At 58.9% G+C, this 24,358-nt stretch overlaps 2 protein-coding genes across 2 annotated transcripts; both read left to right on the top strand.

Annotated features, from left to right (window-relative positions):
• The first annotated feature begins 6,737 nt into the window (after positions 1–6,737).
• On the top strand, positions 6,738–17,598 carry SP2 (Sp2 transcription factor). The gene is made up of 7 exons (XM_079333090.1): positions 6,738–6,811; positions 8,565–8,643; positions 9,814–10,779; positions 11,282–11,576; positions 14,606–14,780; positions 15,279–15,472; positions 16,737–17,598. The coding sequence occupies exons 2-7, from the start codon at positions 8,578–8,580 to the stop codon at positions 16,835–16,837; spliced, it is 1,797 nt and encodes a 598-aa protein (XP_079189216.1). The 5' UTR covers positions 6,738–6,811; positions 8,565–8,577; the 3' UTR covers positions 16,838–17,598.
• A 1,050-nt stretch (positions 17,599–18,648) lies between these two features.
• Positions 18,649–23,023, top strand: PNPO (pyridoxamine 5'-phosphate oxidase). Its single transcript, XM_079333089.1, has 7 exons — positions 18,649–18,773; positions 19,162–19,286; positions 19,978–20,077; positions 20,631–20,684; positions 20,825–20,953; positions 22,003–22,073; positions 22,146–23,023. Exons 1-7 carry the CDS (start codon positions 18,729–18,731, stop codon positions 22,309–22,311), a joined length of 690 nt encoding a protein of 229 aa, XP_079189215.1. The 5' UTR covers positions 18,649–18,728; the 3' UTR covers positions 22,312–23,023.
• The last annotated feature ends 1,335 nt before the right edge of the window (positions 23,024–24,358 follow it).

The raw sequence follows: 24,358 nt of genomic DNA, 5'->3' as shown, positions 1-24,358 counted from the left end.
TCCTGGGATGGGGAGGGGGATCCTGGGATGGGGAGGGGGATCCTGCCCTGGGGGTCCCGGCATGGGAAGCAGCTGGTGGGGGCTGGTTGTGCAGAAATGGGGGTGAACACATGCACGGGACTCTGTAGGGCGCATGTGGGGGATTGGGGTGCACCCCAAGCCCAGGCTCTCTGTGTTCCCTCTCCTCTGCCTGCCCAGGAGGATCCGGGGCTGCTCCTGTGGCTGCTGCAGTTTGGGGACCCCCGAGTGTTGTTGGGGTTGGGGTGGTGGGCTCGGGCTTTCTGGCTGGCCCTGGGGGCCGGATCGTGGCCACCAAGAGATCTCTGGGACAGACTTGGCCATCCCAATCCTCCATCCCCATTCCCATCCCCATTCCCATTCCCATTTACATTCCCATCCTATTCCCATCCCCATCCCATTCCCATTCCCATCCCATCCCCATCCCATACCAATCCTCCATCCCCATTCCCATCCCCATTCCCATTCCCATTTACATTCCCATCCTATTCCCATCCCCATCCCATTCCCATTCCCATCCCATCCCCATCCCATCCCAATCCTCCATCCCCATTCCCATCCCCATCCTCATCCCCATCCCCATTCCCATCCCCATTCCCATTTACATTCCCATTTACATTCCCATCCTATTCCCATCCCATTCCCATTCCCATTCCCATTCCCATTCCCATTCCCATCCCCATTCCCATTCCCATTCCTATTCCCACAGTCCCTGTGCCACCACAGGCAGCTCCAGGTCCCCAAATGTCCCTCAGCCACCCCTGCACACGTGGCCTGTCCCACATCCCTCCACTCCCAGTTCTCCCAGTGCTCCACCAGTGTAGGACAGGGATGAGGATCTGGGGGGGGCTGTGACCACCTCATCCCACAAGCACAGCACCCCAAAATCCCACTGGGACCTCTGGACCCTTCCCAAAACACAGACCCTGGGTTGGGATCCTGCTGGGATGAGTCTGGGAGCAAGGTGGGGATTTGGGGTCTGGGGGAAGGATGGGGATTGGGGGAACTGGGGGGACTGGGGGAAGCAGGATTTAGGGTCTGGGAGCAGGGTGGGGATTTGGGTGACTGGGAGAAGCAGGATTTGGGGTCTGGGAACAGGATGGGGATTGGGGGAATTGAGGGGAGCAGGATTTGGGGTCTGGGAACAGGATGGGGATTGGGGGAACTGGGTGGAGCAGGATTTGGGGAGCAGAATGTGGCACAGGACTGGGAGAACTGGGAGGACTGGGGGGATTGGAGGGGGAGCAGGATTTGGGATCTGGGGGCTCCTGGAGCCCCCCCAAGCAGAGCTGGGACCACCCACGGGGAGGGAATCACGACGCGTTCCGGGGGGGAATCTCCTCTCGCCACCGAGTGTCTGAAACCCCGAGCCGTGCCTTGAAATTACAGCTAATTACAGAGCTCATTTGCATAAATTATACGGCGAGAGGCAAATGCCTCCGATCCCTCCGAGTGATCAGGCAGCAGGAACCGCTCCGGGGGGAAACCGAGGGGGAACTGGGGGGCTTTGGGGGGGGACAGGAGGGGTCGGTGCGCCCCAAAAATGCAGCGGGATGGCGGGGTGTCCCCAGAGCCCGGGATGGGGGGACACGGCACCGATGGGTGACAAAGAGGGGGACAAAGGCAGGATGGGGCGGGGTGTTGGGGACAGCTCTGTCCCCAGGGACAGAGGGACAAAGAGATGGAGTCCCGCCAGAACAGAGGCACAGCGATGTCCCCCAAACCCCAAAAATGCTGGGGGACAGAGGGGACACCCCAAGCCCCCTCCCAGCCTTGGGGCTGAGCGCTTTAAACGCTCCGGAAAGGGAAAAATTTCCTCCTGGGCCATAAAAAAATTAAAATAAAATAAAATATAAAATCAAATCATTGAGGGGAGTGGGACAGGAGCGTGTCCCTGTGCACGGCGGTGTCACACCGTGTCCCCGAGCTCATCCCTGTCCCCGAGCACGTCCCTGGGTGCCGGTCCCGCACTCGGGGTGCCCGGGGGGGTCCCCGGGGGTGGCTCTGCCGCGGGGTTGCGCCGTCTGGGTCGCCCCATCCCGAGGGGACACCCCGGGGCCCCAGACGGGGACAGACGGAGCTCGCCGGATCCTCCCCGCGGCTTTTGGGGGGCCCCACGCCCAGACGGCCCCGGGGGGGTGACGCTGGGGTGACGGTGAAGCTGCTGAGCCTGGGGGGGACCCCGAGACTGATGGAGGTGGCAGCGCGGTGGGGACGGTGCCAGGTGAGGAAGGGGTGGTGGCACCGGGTGGTCGTAGTCCCCGTGGGGGTGTCACAGCCCCCACTGGGGTGTCACAGTCCCCACGGGGGTGTCACAGCCATCACGGGGGTGTCAGAGTCCCTACGGGGGTGTCAGAGCCACAGTGGGGGTGTCACAATCCCCACAGAGGTGGTCGCGGTCACCACGGGGGTGTCACAGTCCCCACGAGGTGGTCACAGCCCCCACGAGGGTGTCACAGCCCCCACGAGGGTGTCGCAGCCCCCACGGGAGTGTCACTGTCCCCACGGGAGTGTCACAGCCCCACGGGGGTGTCACAGCCCCCACTGGGGTGTCACAGTGCCCACGGGGGTGTCACGGTTCCCACGGAGGTGTCACTGTCCCCACGGGGATGTCACAGTCCCCACGGAGTGTCACGGTCCCCACGGTGGTGTCACAGCCCCCACGAGGATGTCACGGTCCCCACGGGAGTGTCACTGTCCCCACGGGAGTGTCACAGCCCCACGGGGGTGTCACAGTCCCCACGGGGGTGTCACTGTCCCCACGGGGATGTCACAGCCACAGTCGGGGGTATCACAGTCCCCATGAGGGTGTCACAGCCCCACGGAGGTGTCACTGTCCCCACGGGAGTGTCACTGTCCCCACAGGAGTGTCCCAATCCAGGACACAACCCCCTCCCTGTCCTCCCTCTGCGCCCCCACGGGGACAAGGACCGAGCTGGCACAGCGCTGCCCACCTGCTCCGCCAGGCCAGGGCGCGCTGCCAGCCTGGCAGAGATCTCTATCGCGATTATCGCGACGGGATTCCCCTGCCCGCAGCGTGCGCCGGGTCACGACGTGCCCGGAGGCAGCGTTTCCTCAGCGGGAGCAGGAATTACTGTCGGGACTCGACCTCTGCGACGCGGCTACGGAGCTGGCGGCTCGGTGGAGGGTTAAATGCGATTTTTAATTTGAGTTTTAATTAGTCTCGTGCTAATCTCGCTGCCGTATCTGCGCCCAACCGGCCCGGCTGTCAGTCACGGCCTGGGGAAACCTGCCCGGCACGGGGGGGGAGCGGCAGAACGGCGCGGGGAGAGGGGACACAGCGGGGACGGGATGGGGACAGGGACACGGGGACACGGGGACACGGGGACACGGGGACACGGGGACACGGGGACACGGGGATGGGGATGGGGACACGAGGACACGGGGACACGGGGACACGGGGATGGGGACACAGGGATGGGGATGGGGACACGGGGATGGGGACAGGGACACGGGGACACGGGGATGGGGACACAGGGATGGGGACAGGGACGCGGGGATGGGGACACAGGGACACGGGGATGGGGACACAGGGACACGGGGACGGGACAGGGACACGGGGATGGGGACACAGGGACACGGAGATGGGGACAGGGATGGGGACATGGGGATGGGGACACAGGGACACGGGGATGGGGACAGGGATGGGGACACGGGGATGGGGACACGGGGATGGGAACACGGGGATGGGGACAGGGATAGGGACACCGGAATATGGACAGGGGACAGGGACACAGCGACACAGGGACGGGGACACGGGGACAGGGACACAGGGACACAGGGACACAGGGACACAGGGACACAGGGACACAAGGACAGGGACAGGGACACCGGGCCATGCTGAGGACATGGGGACATGGCTGCACCGGGAACGGGACACACGGATGTGGTGGGGATGGGACACGTGGATGGGAATTGGGACATGTGGATGCTTTGGGGACAGGGACACTGCACCAGGGCTGGGACAGGGGCGACAGGGACACTGGGGACAGGGACATTGCCCCAGGATGGGACAGTGGGTGACAGCGGGAATGGGGACACGGAGATTCGGAGGGAACTGGGACATGTGGAGGCGCTGGGGACAAGGACACGCAGTGATGGGACACTGCGCTGCACCGGGGGACAGGGACACTCGATGGCATTGGGGACAGGGACACACAGTGGCATTGGTGACAGGGACACGGGTGCCTCAGGAATGGGACATGGCCGCAATGGGGACAAAGGACACGGGGAGGGACCGGGGACGGGAGCGGGCGCGGGAGGAGCTGCGGTCCCCGGAACCGAGCGTGGGCACGGGGCGGGGACAGGGCTTGGGGACAGGGACAGCGGGACCGCAGCCGTGGCGTGTCCTCGCTCCGTGTCACTGCTGCACTGTCCCTGTGTCCCCGTGTCCCTCTGTCCCCGTGTCCCTCTGTCCCCCATCCCAGCCACGCCGCGCCAGCCAGCGCTGTCCCCTCTCACTGCTCATCAGTGTCACCTCCAGGACGGTGGCGATGTCGCTTTCCCCGGCACGGTGACACGGATCGCGTCACTCCCGCCTGGGGAAACTGAGGCACGGAGCCACAGGCGGCGACTTGTCCCCGCAGCCGGGGCGGGACCGGCGACAGCGGAGCGTCCCCAGAGCCACCCGGGGGGCGACCCTGTCCCCTCCCTCCCTCCCCGGGGTCCGCACCTGGGAGGTGACAATGCCATTTGTGTGTCCCCTGCCAACCTGGCTGATGTCGCAGGTCCCCTCCAATGCCATTTGGGATGTCACTGCCAGCCCGGGTTGATGTCGCAGGTCCCCTCCGTGGGTGACAATGCCATTTGGGATGTCACTGCCAGCCCGGGTTGATGTCGCAGGTCCCCTCCGTGGGTGACAATGCCATTTGGGATGTCCCCGCCAGCTCGGGCTGATGTCGCAGGTCCCCTCCAATGCCATTTGCGTGTCCCCCGGCAGTTCCCGGGTCCCGCCCGGTACCGCAGGGACAAAACCCAGGTCCAGCCCAGGTGTCCCCGAGTGGCGGCCACGTCCCGCACGTGTCTGTCCCCGTGTCCCCGTGTCCCCAACACCCGCGTCCGCGCTGCTTCCCGCATCTTTTACGAGCGTGGCCGCAGCCGCGCTGTCCCCGGGGATGTCCCCGAGTGTCCCCAACCCCACCCACCCCCTCCCACCTGCCGCTCCCTCGGGCGCCATGGGGACACCGGGGTGGCTCAGGGGGGACTCCAGATGGGCCGGCGGGACCCCCGCGTGGTTTTTTGGGGTGTCGGGGCGCCGGTGCCAGGCGGGTGAGTAAGCGGAGCGCGGGGAGGGCGGTAATTAAAGGGAGGGAGGCTCTCGCCGCAGCAGGTTCCCACAAATGGAGGCCCCGCGGCCACAGACACGGCACAACAAAGCACCGAGCAATTATTTGGCTCCAGTGGGAGCTGCTGGGCCCGTGGGGGCTGGAGGCAGCTGGGCACCCCCGGGCTGGCAGCGCTGGCACCGCCGCGAGGAGTGCGCGACACCCCAAAATGAGGATGGGGACCCCCCTGAGCATCCCCCGCTCGGTGAGGAGTTGGCGATCCCCATCGGGTTTGAATGCCCTAAAATCTGTTAAAGGGGTTGGGGACCCCCGGTGTTTCTAGCGCATTGAGTACCCCAAAAATCTCCGAGCATCCTGAACCCCCAAAACTCTCTGAGCACCCTGAACCCCCAAAAACCTCCGAGGATCCTGAACCCCCAAAAATCTCCGAGGATCCTGAATCCCCAAAAATCTCCGAGGATCCTGAACCCCCAAAAACCTCCGAGCATCCTGAACCCCCAAAACCTTCTGAGCACCCTGAACCCCCAAAAACCTCCGAGGATCCTGAACCCCCCAAAATCTCCGAGGATCCTGAATCCCCAAAAATCTCCGAGGATCCTGAACCCCCAAAAACCTCCGAGCATCCTGAACCCCCCAAAACCTGTGAGCACACTGAACCCCGAATTTCTGCAAAGGGAATGGGGATCCCCATTCCTTCTGGTGCCTTGAACACCCCAAAATTCTCCCAAGCACCCTGAACCCCCAAACCTCTGCTGGGGGCTGGGGACCCCCTCAGAGGAGATGCGGCACCCCAAGTTCTGCCGGGGGACGGGACACCCCAAACCCCGCTGTGTCCAGGTTGGGGTCCCCCAGGAGCGCCATCGCTCCCGGGACCCCCCAAATCCTCCTCACGGACCACGGGGGGCGCACCCGTGATGGGTGAGGGGCGCGGGGGATCCCCGGGATCCCCACCCGCCCGGGGGACCCCGCTGACGTCATCCAGATTCAACCTCCCAGACTCCGCTCCGCCAATCACAAGCCCAGCTCGTCCGCCTTGCGCCGTCCATTGCTTGATTAATCTATCAATCAAAATGTTGTGACCAATCAAAAGCCGCGTTTTGTGCGGGCGGGTTCCGCCCCCTTGAAAGCCTGTCAATCAAACAGCGGATGGGCATTGGCTGGGCTTTCGCCCATTGGCTGCCTGAGCTGTCAATCAAAGATCTGCCCTTTTATTGGCTTTTCTCTGCCGTCCGTCACTCAGCAGCTCCGCGCCCATTGGCGGAGCCGCCCCTCCATCACGATTTTTACTGCTCAGCGCAGTTGTCAATCAACACCTACCCCTCCGCTGATTGGCCACCTCTCCACAACCTCACCCCCCATTGGTCAGAGCGCTGAAAAACGGAGCGCCCATTGGCCCAAACCCCTTCAGGGGGCGGGCGCAGCAGGGCGGTGCCCAGCGGAGGAAGATGGCGCCGTGAGCGGGTCGGAGCCGCCGCCGCCCCCGGCCGGTCAGTGCGGGGGGGAGCGGAGCTCGGGGCGCGGCCGCTGCGGGGCCACCGGGGCGGGGAGCGACCTGCGGCCTCTTCCAGCCGCCCTCCCACAGCGCCCGGCAGGCGGGCGGCGCTTCCGGCAGCGGGGCCCGGTCAGGGGCGGGCCCGGCCTTTGGGACCCGCCTCCCCCGGGGGGAACGGGGATGTGGGGCCGGGGCTGTGAGGGGCTGTGAGGGGGCTCCGAGCGGCTCTGAGGGGGCTCCGAGGGGTCCGAGCGGTTCCGAGGGGGCTCCGAGGGGCTCCGAGCGGTTCCGAGGGGGCTCCGAACGGTTCCGAGGGGCTCCGAACGGTTCCGAAGGGCTCCGAGCGGTTCCGAGGGGCTCCGAGGGGTCCGAGCGGTTCCGAAGGGCTCCGAGGGGGCTCCGAGCCGTTCCGAGGGGTCCGAGCGGTTCCGAGGGGCTCCGAAGGGCTCCGAGCGATTCCGAAGGGTTCCGAGCGGCTCTGAGGGGCTCCGAGTTTGGGGATTTTTTGGGATTTGGGGGCAGGAATTTTGTGGGGTTTGGAGAAGGATTGGGGTCGGTTCCCTCAGAAGGGTTTGGGGGAATTTGGGCTTTGGGGGGATTTATTTCCCTGAGGGGATTTGGGGCAGTTCCCAAATTTCCTTCATGAGATTTGGGATTATTCCCAAATTTCCCTGGTGGGATTTGGGATTATTTCCAAATTTCCCTCATGGGATTCATTCCCTGATGGGATTTGGGGCAGTTCCCAAATTTCCTGATGGGATTTCTCCAGGAAAAAATGGGTTGGAAATATGAAGATTTAGGGTTGGGAATGGGAAAATTTCATGTTGGAAAGGGGAAGATTTCAGGATGGGAATGGGAAGATTTGGGGCATAAAAAAAAAAGAAGATTTCAGGGTGAAAACAAGAAGATTTTGGGATGGGAATGGGAAGATTTCAGGGTGGAAAAAAGAAGATTTTGGGATGGGAATGGGAAGATTTCAGGGTGAAAACAAGAAGATTTGGGATGGGAATGGGAAGATTTTGGGTTGGGAACATGAAGATTTAGGGCTGGGAATTGGAAGATTTCAAGCTGGAAATGGGAAGATTTTGGGGTGGAAACAAGATTTTGGGATGGGAATAGGAAGATTTCAGGATGGGAATGGGGAGATTTAGGGTTGGAAACATGAAGATTTTGGGATGGGAAGATTTCAGAATGGAAACAGGAGGATTTTGGGGTGGAACTGGGAAGATTTTGGGCTGGAAACAATATTTGGGGGTGGAAAAAAGAAGATTTTGGGACTGGGAATGGGAAGATTTTGGGCTGGAAATGGGAAGATTTAGGGCTGGAAATGGGAACATTTCAGGCTGGAAATGGGAATATTTCAGGCTAGAAATGGGAATATTTCAAGCTGGAAATGGGAAAATTTCAGGGTGCAAGCAAGAAGATTTTGGGGTGGAAACATGAAGATTTTGGGGTGGAAACAGGAAGATTTTGGGGTGAAACTGGGAATATTTCACTTCACTGTGCACCCCTGCCTTAAAACTGAGCCCTGTCACTTTTGGGAAGCTGCTCCTCCAACAAATCCAGTGCAGAATTCCACAAAAAACCACCTGAAAAATCCAGGAATACTCACTGGAATCCCACCCCCCAACCCATGGTGAAGGACAATCCCATAGCCCTGGGTGAGGTGGGATAATTTTAGGGGTGGAGAAATCCTAAATAATCCTAAATAATCCTAAATAATCTTAAATCCTGCTGTGTCCCCACAGCTGGAGGGACAGCATGGCTGCCACTGCTGCTGTCAGCCCCAGTGAATACCTGCAGCCTGCAGCCACCTCTGCCACCCAGGTGAGTCCAGGGGGGAAATTTTGGGATGTAGGAGGTGACAGGAGAACAGGACAGAGCTCTTGGAATCACTCAGGGTGGGCTCATTCCCAATCCTGATCCTGGTGTTGTTCCTATTCCCAGGGTTGGAGAGAAAATCCTGGGAAGTTTTCAGGTGATTCAGAGATTTAGGATGGTTTTTAAGCACATGAGGATGGGATTTGGGAGGTGATGGCACTGCTGGTAAAAGCTGGGGGGGAGGGATTCCTTCCCCCCCCAAAAAAATATAAATTAGGAATTGTTTTGGGTTGTGGTGGAGGAATCAGGAAGAATTTCTTCACAGAAAAATGAGGAATTGTTTTGGGCTGTGGTGGAGGAATCAGGAAGAATTTCTTCACAGAAAAATTAGGAATTTTAGGGATGCCCAGAAAAGTGGTGGAGTCACCTGGGGGTGTGTAAGGAAAAACTTTAAAAAGAAACTGTCCTAAACCAGGAATCTTTCCCTGAATTCCTTTTCATTCCCAAAGTTGGAAAAACACACAGCAGGGAGATGGTGTGGGCTGGGAATTGGGAGATTTTGGGCTGGGGATGGGAAGATTTTGGGGCTGGAAAAAAGAAGATTTCAGAGTGGAAGTGGGAAGATTTTGGGGTGGAATTGGAGAGATTTGGACCCTTTGTGCCATGGATCCAGGGGAGATGTTCCAGCCCCAAACTGGGGATCTAGACTGGGATCCAGGGGAGATGTTCCAGCCCCAAACTGGGGATCTAGAATTGGATCCAGGGGAGATGTTCCAGCCCCAAACTGGGGATCTAGAATGGGATCCAGGGGAAATGTTCCAGCCCCAAACTGGGGATCTAGACTGGGATCCAGGGGAAATGTTCCAGCCCCAAACTGGGGATCTAGAATGGGATCCAGGGGAAATGTTCCAGCCCCAAACTGGGGATCTAGACTGGGATCCAGGGGAGATGTTCCAGCCCCAAACTGGGGATCTAGACTGGGAACAGGGGAGATGTTCCAGCCCAGGGATGGGATCTGGAAGGGGATCCAGGGAAGATGTTCCAGCCCTGGTTTGCAGATCTAGCCTGGGATCCAGGCGAGGTTTTTCCAGCCCCAGGATGGGATCCAGGGGAGATATTCCAGATGTTCCAGATGTTCCAGGGATGGAGTTCTGGCATGCTGCCCTCTCTCCCCAGGACTCCCAGCCCTCTCCCCTGGCCCTGCTGGCAGCCACATGTAGCAAGATCGGTCCCCCCGCCGTGGAAGCCGCCGTGACGCCGCCGGCCCCCCCGCAGCCCACCCCTCGCAAACTGGTGCCCATCAAACCCGCCCCGCTGCCCCTGGGCTCGGCCAAGAGCAGCATTGGCATCCTGTCCTCCAAGGGGAACCTCTTCCAGATCCAGGGTTCCCAGGTTGGCACCTCCTACCCCGGGGGGCAGCTGGTTTTTGCCATCCAGAACCCGGCCGTGCTCAGCAAAGGTTCGCGCTCCTCGTCTTCGTCGTCGTCGTCGTCTTCCTCCTCCAACATCCAGTACCAGGCGGTGCCACAGCTGCAGCCTGGCACGGCTCAGACCATCCAGGTGCAGCCCAACCAGATCCAGATCATCCCAGGCACCAGCCAGGCCATCCTCACTCCATCCTCCTCCTCCTCATCCTCGCACAAACCCGTGCCCATCAAACCGGCGCCGGCGCAGAAAGCGGCGCCGCCGACCGGCGGCGTGGTCAAACTGCCAGGGGGTGGCAATGTCACCTTAACCCTGCCTGTCAACAACCTGGTGAGCCCTGAGGGGAGCGGGCAGAGCCAGCTGGGCACGGACAGCCCCTCAAAACTGGGGAAAAAACCTCGGAAAAAGGCCACATCCCCCGGGCAGCCGGCTGCGGTGGCAGTGGCGGAGCAGGTGGAGACGGTGCTGATCGAAACCACGGCAGAGAACATCATCCAAGCTGGGAACAACCTGCTGATCGTGCAGAGCCCTGCCTCAGGGCAGCCAGCAGTGGTGCAGCAGGTGCAGGTGGTGCAGCCCAAGCAGGAGTCGCAGGTGGTGCAGATCCCGCAGCAGGCGCTGCGCGTGGTGCAGGCGGCGTCGGCCACGCTGCCCACGGTGCCGCAGAAATCATCCCAGAACTTCCAGATCCAGGCAGCTGAGCCCACCCCCACGCAGGTACAGCCCCCCAGGGATCATCCCAAAACCTTCAAATGTCCAGATCCAGGCAGCTGAGCCCACCCCCACGCAGGTACAGCCCCCCAGGAATCATCCCACAACTTCCAAATGTCCAGATCCAGGCAGCTGAGCCCACCCCCACACAGGTACAGCCCCCAGGGATCATCCCAAAACCTTCAAATGTCCAGATCCAGGCAGCTGAGGATCCTTTTAGAAGATCTGGAGGAGCTGAATCCTCCCCAGTTCCACACTGGGGTTGGGATGAACTTGCTGGGAAGCTCCTGGGAAACAAGGGGAGGTGGGAGAGGGGTTGGAACTTTCTCCTTTTCCCAGGAAATCCACAAATCTCCAGCTTGAATTCCCAGTGGGAATCATTTCCTACACAAACTATGACTGCCCCATCCCTGGAAATTGAAACAAATCCCTTTCTACCCAAACCACTCCCGAGCTGCGTGGGCGGATCTCACCCCTCCCCTCCCAAATCCCCCTTTTTTTTTTCCAGATTTACTTCAAGAGCCCCTCTGGCGAGCTGCAGACCGTGCTGCTGCAGGAAACCTCCTCCCTTCCCGTGCCACCATCCTCGGCGACATCGTGTGGCAGCCCCGCGTCGCGCAGCCCCGGCCCCGCCCGCAAACCCGCCCCTCGCAAGGAGCGGCCGCTGCCCAAAATCGCCCCGGCCGGGGGGATGCTGAGCCTGAACGCGGCACAGCTGGCAGCAGCTGCACAGGCCGTGCAGACCATCAACATCAACGGCGTGCAGGTGCAGGGAGTGCCCGTCACCATCACCAACAGCGGAGGTGGGTGGTGGCCCGAGGGGGTGGGCGGCTCCGGGGGGTTCCCGAGGGTGGGGTGTGCTGAAATGGGACCCCTGGTGGAGCTGGGAGGGAGCTGGGGAGGGTGGGAGGTTTGTAAGTCAGGTGGGTGATTTGGGTGGGGTTTGTTGTGGTGTTGAGGGATGTGCCTGGATTAGGTCAGATTAATTCAGGTCAGATTGATAATTCAGATCAGATTGATAATTCAGATCACTTACACTCCTGAGGGATGTGCCTGGATCAGGTCATATTAATTCAGATCAGATTGATAATTCAGATCAGATTGATAATTCAGATCAGATCCCTTGTTCTCCTGAGGGATGTGCCTGGATTAGGTCAGATTCATAATTCAGATCAGATTGACAATTCAGATCAGATTGATAATTCAGATCAGATCCCATGTGGTCCTGAGGGATGTGCCTGGATTAGGTCAGATTGATAATTCAGATCAGATTGATAATTCAGATCACTTACACTCCTGAGGGATGTGCCTGGATCAGGTCATATTAATTCAGATCAGATTGATAATTCAGATCTGATCCCTTGTGCTCCTGAGGGATGTGCCTGGATTAGGTCAGATTAATTCAGATCAGATTGATAATTCAGATCAGAGCCCTTGTGGCCCTTAGGGATGTGCCTGGATCAGATCAGAATAATTCAGATCAAATCCTTCGTGCTCCTGAGGGATGTCCCAGGATCAGATCAGATTAATAATTCAGGTCAGAATAATAATTCAGATCAGATCCCTTGTGATCCTTAGGGATGTCCCTGGATCAGATCAGATTAATAATTCAGATCAGATTAAATCAGATCAGATCCCTCATGCTCCTGAGGGTGACAGGGACAGTGGGCAGCTCCATGAGCTTCCTGAGGATGGGATGTCCCAGGATCAGATCCTGAGGGTTTCTGCAGTGTCAGCACCCTCTGTAGTTGCTGTATCAAGCCAGGAGAGTTTCCCAGAATGTCCCAGGCACATCCTGGAGAGCTGTGGATAAACTGCAGGAAGCACCAGAGGTTTCCTGGGAGCCCAGCCCAGCTCTGGCCCCTCCTCAGCTCTGTCCCCAAATCCTTTTTGCCAGAGGACAAGGATCCAGCCAGGCACAGGGACAGGGTTGTGTCCTTCCTGCAGCCACCCTGGATCCCATTCCAGATCCCATCCAGGGCTGGAACATCATGGATCCCATTCCAGATCCCATCCTAGGGCTGGAACATCATGGATCCCATTCCAGATCCCATCCAGGGCTGGAACATCATGGATCCCATTCCAGATCCCATCCAGGGTTGGAACATCTCCCCTGGATCCAATTCCAGATCCCATCCAGGGCTGGAACATCATGGATCCCATTCCAGATCCTCATCCCAGAGCTGGAACATCATGGATCCCATTCCAGATCCCATATAGGGCTGGAACATCATGGATCCCATTCCAGATCCCATCATGGATCCCATTCCAGATCCCATTCCAGAGCTGGAACATCATGGATCCCATTCCAGATCCCATCCCAGAGCTGGAACATCTTGGATCCCATCCCAGATCCCATCATGGATCCCATTCCACATCCCATCATGGATCCCATTCCACATCCCATCCTGGGCTGGAACATCATGGATCCCATTCCAGATCCCATCATGGATCCCATTCCAGATCCCATCATGGATCCCATTCCACATCCCATCCTGGGCTGGAACATCATGGATCCCATTCCAGATCCCATTCCAGAGCTGGAACATCATAGATCCCATTCCATATCCCATCGTGGATGCCATTCCAGATCCCATCATGGATCCCATTCCACATCCCATTCCACATCCCATCATGGATCCCATTCCACATCCCATTCCACATCCCATCATGGATCCCATTCCAGATCCCATCATGGATCCCATTCCAGATCCCATTCCAGATCCCATCATGGATCCCATTCCACATCCCATCATGGATCCCATTCCACATCCCATTCCACATCCCATCATGGATCCCATTCCAGATCCCATCATGGATCCCATTCCAGATCCCATCATGGATCCCATTCCACATCCCATCCCAGATTTGGAAACTCTCCTCCATCCCCTGGGAACAAGGAACTCTCCCAAGTTCCCAACCCCCCCCAGCTCCATGGATCACCACTCCAGGCAGTGACCCCTCACTCAGGGATCTCCCCAAACCCCAGACACTGCTGCTGATCCCAGGAATGTCACATTATCCCCGTTCCAGGGGACACAAACCCTTCCCAAGGGTGGCAGCTGTGCCTCTGGGGAGTCCTGAGCCTTCCATGGGTTTTTCCTGACAAAAAAAACCCAACTTGAACTCTGCTTCTCCTTTAAGGCATCAGCACAAATAATTTCTCCCAGGATTGACTTTTTTTTTGGCTTTTTTTTTTGGAGAGATGAGGGATTTAATTAGAGCTCTAATTAATGTGAGCACCCACGGGTGTGGTGACATTCCCCCCTCCTCCCACCCCTGGCTTGGCGCTGGCTCTGCTTTCCCTCCCTGCTGCCTCTGCTGCCAAACCCTTCTTGTTCTCCTCCTCCTCCTCCTCCTCCTCCTCCTCCTCCTGCTGCCCTGGGAGCAGCCATCCCAATCCTAATCCCAATCCCAAAATCCCAATCCCAACCCTGCTTGCTGATGCTGACCCCATCTTCTTCTTTCCAGCCCCTGTCACGGCTGCCAGGGACGCCCGAGCCTGGAGCTGCGGGGTAAGTCCCGTTTTTTTGCTCAATATATTGCACGTTTTTTCAAAGTTTCTTTTTTGTTTCCACTTTCGAGATCATCTGTTTTTTACCCCGCCCCGCTAAAAAGGGTCGAAAAAAAAAAAAAACCAACAAAAAAACCAAAACCAACTTTTTTGAAAACTTTGAAAAACCGCACAGTATATTCAGAAAAAAGGGACTTACCGTGGAGCAGCGGGGGCTGTGCTGCATGCAGGGCTGGGGAGGGATAAATTTGGGATATTCCCTGCTCCAGAGGGGCGTGGATGGATCCTGACTGCCCCTTTTCCACCCTCCCTCCCCAGGCCAGCAGCAGCTGACGGTGCAGAACGTGTCTGGCAACAACGTGACCATCAGCGGGCTGAGCCCCACCCAGATCCAGCTGCAGATGGAGCAGGCGCTGGCCGGGGACATCCAGCCCGGGGAGAAGAGGAGGAGGATGGCCTGCACCTGCCCCAACTGCAAGGACGGTGACAAGAGGTGAGTGCAGCAGGGGAAGGGCTGATGGTGATGGGAGTCACCCCTTGTCCCCCTGGAGCTGCCCCTGTCCCCCTGGAGCCGCCCCTTGTCCCCCTGGAGCTGCCCCCATCCCCCTGGAGCTGCCCCCATCCCCCTGGAGCTGCCCCCCATCCCCCTGGAGCTGTCCCTTGTCCCCCTGGAGCTTCCCCTTGTCCCCCTGTATCCTCTCTTAGTCTGACCCCTGATCCCTCTGGATCCTCTCCTGGTTTTCACCTTCATCCCCCTGTATCCTCTCCTGGTTTTCACCCTCATCCCCCTGTATCCTCTCCCATGCTGACCTTTCATGCCCCTGTATCCTCTTTCAGTCTGACCCCTCATCCCTCTGGATGCTGTCCCAGGCTGACCCCTCATCCCTCGGGATCCTCTCCTGAGTTTAACCCCTCACCCTCCTCTATCCTCCCCTGCTTTTCACCCTCACCCCCTCTCTCCCCTCCCACACTAACCCCTTTCCCCCCTCAGACCAGGCGACCCAGGCAAGAAGAAGCACATCTGCCACATCCCGGAGTGCGGCCGCACCTTCCGCAAGACGTCGCTGCTGCGGGCGCACGTGCGGCTGCACACGGGCGAGCGCCCCTTCGTCTGCAACTGGGTGTTCTGCGGCAAGCGCTTCACGCGCTCCGACGAGCTGCAGCGGCACGCGCGCACGCACACGGGTACGGGCAGAGCTGCGGGGAGTGGGGCTGGGGGATCCTGGGGAAGGGGTGTTCACAGGGGGGAATAGCTGAATGGGGCTGGGGGATCCAGGGGAAGGGGTGCTCACGGGGGGGAATAGCTGAATGGGGCTGGGGGATCCAGGGTAAGGGGTGTTCATGGGGGGGAATAGCTGAATGGGGCTGGGGGATCCAGGGGAAGGGGTGTTAACAGGGGGGAATAGCTGAATGGGGCTGGAGTGTCCCCATGGTGTCCTCATTCCCAGGGGAGAAACCTTAAATGGAGCTGGGGGATCCAGGGTAAGGGGTGTTCATGGGGGGGAATAGCTGAATGGGGCTGGGGGATCCAGGGGAAGGGGTGTTCACAGGGGGGAATAGCTGAATGGGGCTGGGGGATCCAGGGGAAGGGGTGTTCATGGGGGGGAATAGCTGAATGGGGCTGGGGGATCCAGGGGAAGGGGTGTTCACAGGGGGGAATAGCTGAATGGGGCTGGGGGATCCAGGGGAAGGGGTGCTCACAGGGAGGAACATCTGAATGGGGCTGGGGGATCCTGGGGAAGGGGTGTTCATGGGGGGGAATAGCTGAATGGGGCTGGGGGATCCAGGGTAAGGGGTGTTCACAGGGGGGAATAGTTAAATGGGGCTGGGGGATCCAGGGGAAGGGGTGCTCACAGGGGGGGAATAGCTGAATGGGGCTGGGGGATCCAGGGTAAGGGGTGTTCACGGGGGGGGAATAGCTGAATGGGGCTGGGGTGATCCAGGGGAAGGGGTGTTCACGGGGGGGAAATCCTAAATGGGTCTGGGGTGATCCAGGATAACACTGATTCCCAGAGGAGAAATCCTAAATGGGTCTGGGGGGTCCAGGGTAAGGGGTGTTCACGGGGGGGAATAGCTGAATGGGGCTGGAGTGTCCCCATGGTGTCCCCATTCCCAGGGGAGAAACCTTAAATGGGTCTGGGGGATCCAGGGTAAGGGGTGTTAACAGGGGAGAAACCCTAAATGGGTCTGGGGTGTCCCTGAAGTGTCCCTGTGCTGGGAATGGGATGAGGGGGGTTATGGGGACATGTCCTGGAGGTGTCACCACCCCAAACACCACAGGGATGATCTTGGACCACCATAAATTATTTTGGGGTTTAAGACACTGGGATTTTGGGGTCTGTGGTGATGGAAATGCCCTGGCAATGGGGTGAGGGGGGTCTGGGGACAGCGTGGGTGTCCCCCCCCACCCCGAGGTGGCAGCCCCTGATGTCCCCTGGTGTCCCCACAGGTGACAAACGCTTCGAGTGCGCGCAGTGCCAGAAACGCTTCATGCGCTCCGACCACCTGACCAAGCACTACAAAACCCACCTGGTCACCAAAAACTTGTAGGGTCAGGGGGGGCACAGAGACACCCAGAGCTTCCCTCCCACCCCAAAGCAACCCCCAAACCCCAAATCCACGGGCCAGCACTCCCAGGAGGGGACATTGGGGACATACCCCAAAAACCAGCGGGGGGAGGGGAGGGGGGGGGTCACTTTTACAGGTTCAGAGCCCCCCAAAAAAATGGGGCAGAGGAGCCTGGGAGAGGCTCCAGAGCACATTCCTACTTTATATTTAAAGTCTATAAATAGCTATAAATATCTATATAACCCCCTTTGGAAAAAAAAATCCCTTTTTTTCTATGGAGATCGTTGCCTTACACTCCCCCCTCTCCCAGATCCCAACCCTGTGGATCATGAGTGCTTTTCTAATCTATTTAATCCCCTGGATTTCTCACCCAAAACTCATTTTTCCCCCCCTTTCTCACATCCAATTCTTCCCAATTTTTATTTCCAAGCAACGTTGGCATTCTCCCTATTTTTTTTTTTTTTTTTTGTTTGGAATTTTGAGATTTCACCCCTTTTTTTTTATTTTTTTTCCTGCCCCCGTGTGTGAACTCCCCATTGTGTACAGTGTACATTGTATCATAGATTATATTGCTTTGGAGCTTTTAAATTAAAACAAAAATCCACTTTATTTTTTAGTTGTTGTGCCCACCTGAGGGCGTTTTCCCTGGATTATGTGATGGATCTGTTCCCAGTTTTCTGAGCTGTACCTGGAGGCAGCCAGGAGCTTTTCCTTGCTAAATAAATTTAGTCACCAGAGGCAAATCCAGGCTCTTTTTTTTTTCCTGGGATTGGTGGGTGGGAATGGCTAAAATTGACAAAATTTGAGGGTTTTTTGCAGGAAATTTGCTGCTGGTTGTGCTCCCCCTGTTGCTGTGAGCTGCTGGGTCAGGAGTGTGGGTTTGTCCCCAAATTCTCTCCTTTGTCAGGACATCCCAAATATCCCATCCCTATTTTCTGTCCCCAATGTCCCCAAATTTCTCTCCTTTGTCAGGACATCCCAAATATCCCATCCCCATTTTCCCAATGTCCCCAAATCCCTGTCCCTTGTCACAGCATCCCAAATATCCCATCCCCATTTTCCCAATGTCCCCAAATCCCTGTCCCATGTCACAGCATCCCAAATATCCCATCCCCACTTTCCTAATGTCCCCAAATTCCTGTCATTTGTTAGGATACCCCAAATATCCCATCCCCATTTTCCCAATGTCCCCAAATTTCTCTCCTTTGTCAGGACATCCCAAATACCCCATTCCCATTTTCCCAATATCCCCAAATTTCTCTCCTTTGTCACGGCATCCCAAATGTCCCATTCCCTTCTTCTCTGTCCCCAAATCCCTGTCCTGCCATTTCCCTGTGCTTGTCACAGCACCCCAAATATCCCATCATGTCCTCCCTGTCCCCAATATCCCCAAATCCCTGTCCCTTGTCACAGCATCCCAAATGTCCCATCCCCATTTCCCAATGTCCCCAAATCCCTGTCCCATGTCACAGCATCCCAAATGTCCCATCCCCATTTTCCCAATGTCCCCAAATCCCTGTCCTTTGTCATATCCCAAATGTCCCATCCCCACCCTCCCAGTGTCCCCACCATCTCCCAGCCCTGTCCCTTGTCACCACCTCCCCAGGCCCAGCTGTCCCATTCCCACTGTCCCCAAGTTCAGGTGTCCCCGTGTCCCCCTCTCGATGTCGCTGCCCCTTTAAGAGCCCCCCCAATTCCATTTCTACCCCAACTCTACTTCCGGGTCCTTTAGCCCCGCCCATTTCTCGTCCTCCAATGAGGGTTCAGCTCTGCCGAAGGCGCGCGCGCTGCGCCGCTCCCTATTGGTTGATGGGAGGGGGCGTGTCCGCTCTCAGCCCCGCCCCCGGCACGGTGGGGGCTGCGCCGGGCCGCGATGGAGCTGGAGCGGCTGCGGAAGAGCTACCGGGGGGACACCGAGGTGGGCGGGGGGACACGGGGGGACACGGGGGTGCTGGCACCGGGGGAACCCCCAGGATGTCCCCAAGGCTCGGAGAACCCCCCCCTTCCCCGAGGGTGTCACCCCCCAGCCAGGGTGGCCTCACACGCTGCCGTGTCCCCAAGGCTCGGGGAGCAGGGTGACACCCCCAGGATGTCCCCAAAATCTGGGGTCCCCTTCCCAGCCAGGGTGACACCCCCAGGATGTCCCCAAGACCTGGGACCCCCCTCCCTCCTTCTGCACCCCCCGTGCTGGCTGTGCCCTCAAGCGCGGGGCCACCTCCACAGTGTCCCCAAATTGCCCGTGACAGTGTCCCCCCCGTGTCCCCCCCGTGTCCCCCGTGTCCCCCCCGTGTCCCCCGTGTCCCCAGGCCTTCGAGGAGCGGCACCTGGTGTCCCTTGACCCCGTGGAGCAGTTCCGAGCCTGGTTCCAGGAGGCGCTGGAGTGTCCGGCCGTGGGCGAGCCCAACGCCATGTGCCTGGCCACCTGCACCAGGTGACACCGGGGGGGACACCATGGGGACACGGGGGGACACGGAGAGATCAATGCCATGTGCCTGGCCACCTGCACCAGGTGACACCGGGGGGGACACCGGGGGGACAGGGGGGGACACGGAGAGATCAATGCCATGTGCCTGGCCACCTGCACCAGGTGACACCGGGGGGGACACGGGGGGACACGGAGAGATCAATGCCATGTGCCTGGCCACCTGCACCAGGTGACACCGGGTGACACTGGGGGGACGCAGTGAGCCCAACGCCACGGGGGTGATTTGGGGATGGCACAGGGGTGACACTGAAGGTGACACAGGGAGTGACACTGGGGGTGACACAGAGATGACACAGGAATTGACATGGGGGTGATTTGATGGTGATTTGAGTGTTACCCGGGGGGTGACATGGAGGTGACACTGAGGGTGACCCGGGGGTGACCCGGGAGTGGCAGGGGGTGACCCAGGGGTGGCAGGGGGTGACCCGGGAGTGGCAGGGGGTGACAGGGGGTGACCGGGGGTGACCCAGGGGTGGCAGGGGGTGACCGGGGGTGGCAGGGGGTGGCCCGGGGTGGCAGGGGGTGACCCAGGGGTGGCAGGGGTGACCCAGGGGTGGCCCGGGGGTGGCAGGGGGTGGCCCGGTGGTGGCCCGGGGGTGTCAGGTCCCCGCGCTCTGTCCCAGCTCTGTCCCCGCAGGGACGGGAAGCCCTCGGCCCGGATGGTTCTGCTGAAGGGCTTCGGGCAGGACGGGTTCCGCTTCTTCACCAACTACGAGAGCAGGAAGGGCAGGGAGCTGGTGAGGGGAAACCCCGACAGATAAATCCCGATAAATCCCGACAAATCCCGATAGATAAATCCCGATAAATCCTGATAGATAAATCCTGATAAATCCCTACAGATAAATCCCGATAGATAAATCCCGATAAATCCCGGATTCCTGGAGCTGGTGAGGGGAAACCCCGACAAATCCCGATAGATAAATCCTGATTGATAAATCCCGATTGATAAATCCTGATAAATCCCTACAGATAAATCCCGACAAATCCCGATAGATAAGTCCCAATAGATAAATCCTGATTGATAAATCCCGACAAATCCCAGTTGATAAATCCCGATAAATCCCGGATTCCTGGAGCTGGTGAGGGAAAATCCCGACAAATCCCAATAGATAAATCCCAATAGATAAATCCCGATAGATAAATCCCGATCAATCCCGATCGATAAATCCCGGATTCCCAGAGCTGGTGAGGGCTGGGGGGTGGAATTTTGGGGCAAATCCCACGGAATCCCGAATTCCTGGATGCGGGAGCAGCGCGGTTGTGCCGACAGCTCCCTCCTCATCCCGCCAGGATTCCAATCCCTTCGCTTCCCTCGTTTTCTACTGGGAGCCGCTCTGCCGGCAGGTGAGGAGGGGTCCCTGGGAACGGGGTGGGAATTTGGGGCTGGGGGCGCTCGGGATTGCGGTTTTTGGGGTGGGGAAAGTCGGGGAATGGGGCGGCTCCGTGCTCGGGAGCCCCCGCGGAGCCGTGGCTGCCCCGGCCAGGTGCGGATCGAGGGCTCGGTGAAGCGGCTGCCGGAGGAGGAGTCCGAGCGCTACTTCCACTCCCGCCCCAAGGGCAGCCAGATCGGGGCTCTGGCCAGCAGGCAGAGCTCCGTCATCCCGGACCGGGAGGTGAGCGGGGACCGCGCCGGGAAACCCCGGTCACACTCCTGCTCCCTTTGGGATCAGCCTTTGGGAATCCCTGATCACCCTCCTGCTCCCTTTGGGATCAGCCTTTGGGAATCCCTGATCACCCTCCTGCTCCCTTTGGGATCAGCCTTTGGGAATCCCTGATCACCCTCCTGCTCCCTTTGGGATCAGCCTTTGGAAATCCCTGATCATCCTCCTGCTCCCTTTGGGATCAGCCTTTGGGAATCCCTGATCACCCTCCTGTTCCCTTTGGGATCAGCCTTTGGGAATCCCCACTCACTCTCCTGTCCCCTTTGGGATCAGCATTCACCCCGTTCCCTTTGGGATCAGCCTTTGGGAATCCCTGATCACCCTCCTGTTCCCTTTGGGATCAGCACTCACCCCGTCCCCTTTGGGATCATCCTCTAGGAATTCCCACTCATTCTCCCTGTTCCCATTCTCTGTGGGGTCAGGGATGGAATCCCTGTTCACTCTCTCCTGTTCCTTTTGGGATTAATCCTTTAGGAACCTCCTCTCACTGTCCCCACTCCCTTTGGGGTCAGGGATGGAATCCCTGTTCACTCTCCCCTGTTCCTTTTGGGATTAATCCTTTAGGAATCCCCGCTCTCTCTCCCGCCCCCTTTGGGATCATCCTTTAGGAATTCCCGCTCACTCTCCCGCCCCCTTTGGGATTATCCTTTAGGAATTCCCGCTCTCTCTCCCGCCCTCTTTGGGATTATCCTTTAGGAATTCCCGCTCTCTCTCCCGTTCCCTTTGGGATTATCCTTTAGGAATTCCCGCTCTCTCTCCCGCCCTCTTTGGGATTAATCCTTTAGGAATTCCCGCTCTCTCTCCCGTTCCCTTTGGGATTAATCCTTTAGGAATTCCCGCTCACTCTCCCGCCCCCTTTGGGATTATCCTTTAGGAATCCCCGCTCTCTCTCCCGTTCCCTTTGGGATTAATCCTTTAGGAATTCCCGCTCTCTCTCCCGTTCCCTTTGGGATCAGGGATGGAATCCCCTCTCACCCTCCGTTCCCCTCCCCACCCCGCAGTACCTGAGGAAGAAGAACGCGGAGCTGGAGGAGCAATACCGGGACACGACCGTGCCCAGACCGGACTATTGGTGAGAGCGGGGAGCTGAACCCCCCAAAAAAACCCCAAAACTCCGCCCTGAACCCGCGGCTGACCCTTCCAGGGGCGCGTACATCGTGGAGCCGGAGGTGCTGGAGTTCTGGCAGGGCCAAACGAACCGGCTGCACGACCGGATCGTGTTCCGGCGGCTGCGGGACCGCGCGGCGCCGCTCGGGCCCGACACGCACCGGGGACACGGGGACTGGGTCTACGAGCGCCTCTCGCCCTGAGCGCCGCTCCCCAGTGTCGCCGGTGTCGCGGCCACCCCGCCCTGTCCCTTGTCGTGCGCTGGGAAACGCCCTCGGAGCCGCCCGCAGCCCGGCGGGTCCCCAAATCCGGGCGGTGGTTAATTAACCGTGTTAATTGTGCGGGGTACGGGTGTGACCCCAGTGATGTCCCTGTCCCTGTCCCTGATCGTGTGCTGGGTTCAGAGCTGCGTGATGTGTCCCCAGATCCATCTCCAGGCGTTCCTGGTGGTTAATTAATCGTGTTAATGATTGTACAGGGTCCGGCTGGGATCCCAGTGACCTCCCTGTTCCTGTCCCTGTCCCTGTCCCTGTCCCTGTCCCTGTCCCTGTCCCTGTCCCTGTCCCTGTCCCTGTTCCTGTCCCTGTCCCTGTCCCTGTGCTGTGAAATGGGTTCAGAGCTGCTCTCATCCCTGGTGTGACCCCAAATCCATCTCCAAGCGATTAATTAATCGTGTTAATGATTGTGCAGGGTCCGGCTGTGACCTCAGCGATCCCCCTGTCCCTGTCCGGCCGCTCCCACCTCTCTCTCCATGTTTTAGCTGGAATCGTGGAATGTGCTCAATTCCCAATCCATTGTTGCTGTTTTTTAATTAACTTTAATTATGTCTCCGCTGTCCCAGAGCCCAACCCTCACCCCGTCCCCTCCTCCAGCTGCTTGGACAAAAATAAATCTGTGTTTCTGCGGAAGCACCAAGGCTTTGGGTTAATATCGGGTTAATATTTAACCAGGCAGGGCCGGGCTCTCCCGGGGCAACCGGAGCTGCCGGGAATCACAGCGAAACCAATCCCTAAAATCCGCCCCGGTTCCGTGTTTGCTGTCGCGGAGACACAAAGGGGATCCTGTGCTGGGGGGGTTCGCGTCCTTGGGGGGTGACAGCGCTGGGACTGTCGCACCCTTTGTGTCACTGTCACAGCCCCTCCGAGTGGCGCCGGACCCTCCCAGCTGTGCCTTGGGAAGGACAGGGCGATGTCGCAGGGTTTCCCAAATTCCAGGGGGGTGAAAGGACCGAGGGGCTCCGCTCTCCTCCCCTTCCAATCCCAGAGCGACAAGGAACGCGCTGGGAGCGAACAGAGCCGAGGGTGGGGACCGGGGGGGGACCTGGCCGGGAAACCGGGGTTGGGCTCGGGATTTGGGCACCCTCGGGATTTTGGGAGAGCTGGGAAGGGGCAGGAGATGCGGAGTTTAGGAACTCCCCGAGCTCCGGCCAGTCCCGAGTGTCCCTTTGTCCAGGGGGTCAGGGAGGTTTCCCCAGACTCCGGCCAGCCCCTTGTCCAGGGGCTCAGGGATTTCCCGGGATGGCTCCCAGAAGGATCCAGAGCTTTCCCACCTTTCCATGCCGGGTTTTGGGATCTGGATCTCTCCCGGATCCTCCTCTGCTTCCTCCTCGGGATTCCCCGGCATGGCCCCGCTCTCCTAGTCCGCGTCCCGGAGGAATTCGGAGCTTTCCCACCCTTCCAGGCTGGATCCAGGGATCCCCCGGGCTCGGTTTATTAACCACAGTTAATTAGCAGCAGGCGCCAGGAGCTTCGGGGTGCGCTCCCCGTTCCAGGGGAATGCGGCTCCTCCTGGGATCCTCCGGTCCCCGCAGGGTCAGGAAAGTGTCCTCGGCAAGGACGCCCCTCGGGACTGGGGCACAAAAAGTGACCAAAAGTGACGGGAGAAGGGGATCGGGGCACAAAAAGTGATGGGAGGAGGGGATTGGGGCACAAAAAGTGACCAAAAAGTGACCAAAAAGTGACGGGAGGAGGGGATCGGGGCACAAAAAGTGACCAAAAGTGACGGAAGGAGGGGACTGAGGCACAAAAAGTGACCAAAAAGTGACGGGAGGAGGGGATTGGGGCACAAAATTGACTTTAAAGTGACGGAAGGAGGGGATTGGGGCACAAAAAGTGACCAAAAGTGACGGAAGGAGGGGACTGGGGCACAAAAAGTGACCAAAAAGTGACGGGAGGAGGGGATAGGAAATGGAGTTGGGGCAGAGCCAGGGCCATGGGGGGAGTGTCCTCATCCCAGTATAAACCAGTCAGC

This window comes from Erithacus rubecula (assembly GCF_903797595.1).
Source record: "Erithacus rubecula genome assembly, contig: scaffold_788_arrow_ctg1, whole genome shotgun sequence".
NCBI lineage: Eukaryota > Metazoa > Chordata > Aves > Passeriformes > Muscicapidae > Erithacus > Erithacus rubecula.
Note: the sequence above shows the minus strand (reverse complement) of the source record. Positions and strands in the feature narration are given on the sequence as shown.

Bases quoted from the DNA above. Each gene is read 5' to 3' on its own strand.
- PNPO (XM_079333089.1), top strand. From the start codon at position 18,729: ATGGAGCTGGAGCGGCTGCGGAAGAGCTACCGGGGGGACACCGAG. The intron at 20,078-20,630 runs GTGAGGGGAAAC...TCATCCCGCCAG, and splicing joins GCAGGAAGGGCAGGGAGCTG to GATTCCAATCCCTTCGCTTC. The intron at 20,954-22,002 runs GTGAGCGGGGAC...CCCACCCCGCAG, and splicing joins CCGTCATCCCGGACCGGGAG to TACCTGAGGAAGAAGAACGC.
- SP2 (XM_079333090.1), top strand. From the start codon at position 8,578: ATGGCTGCCACTGCTGCTGTCAGCCCCAGTGAATACCTGCAGCCTGCA. The intron at 11,577-14,605 runs GTGGGTGGTGGC...CTCCCTCCCCAG, and splicing joins CACCATCACCAACAGCGGAG to GCCAGCAGCAGCTGACGGTG. The intron at 14,781-15,278 runs GTGAGTGCAGCA...TTCCCCCCTCAG, and splicing joins TGCAAGGACGGTGACAAGAG to ACCAGGCGACCCAGGCAAGA.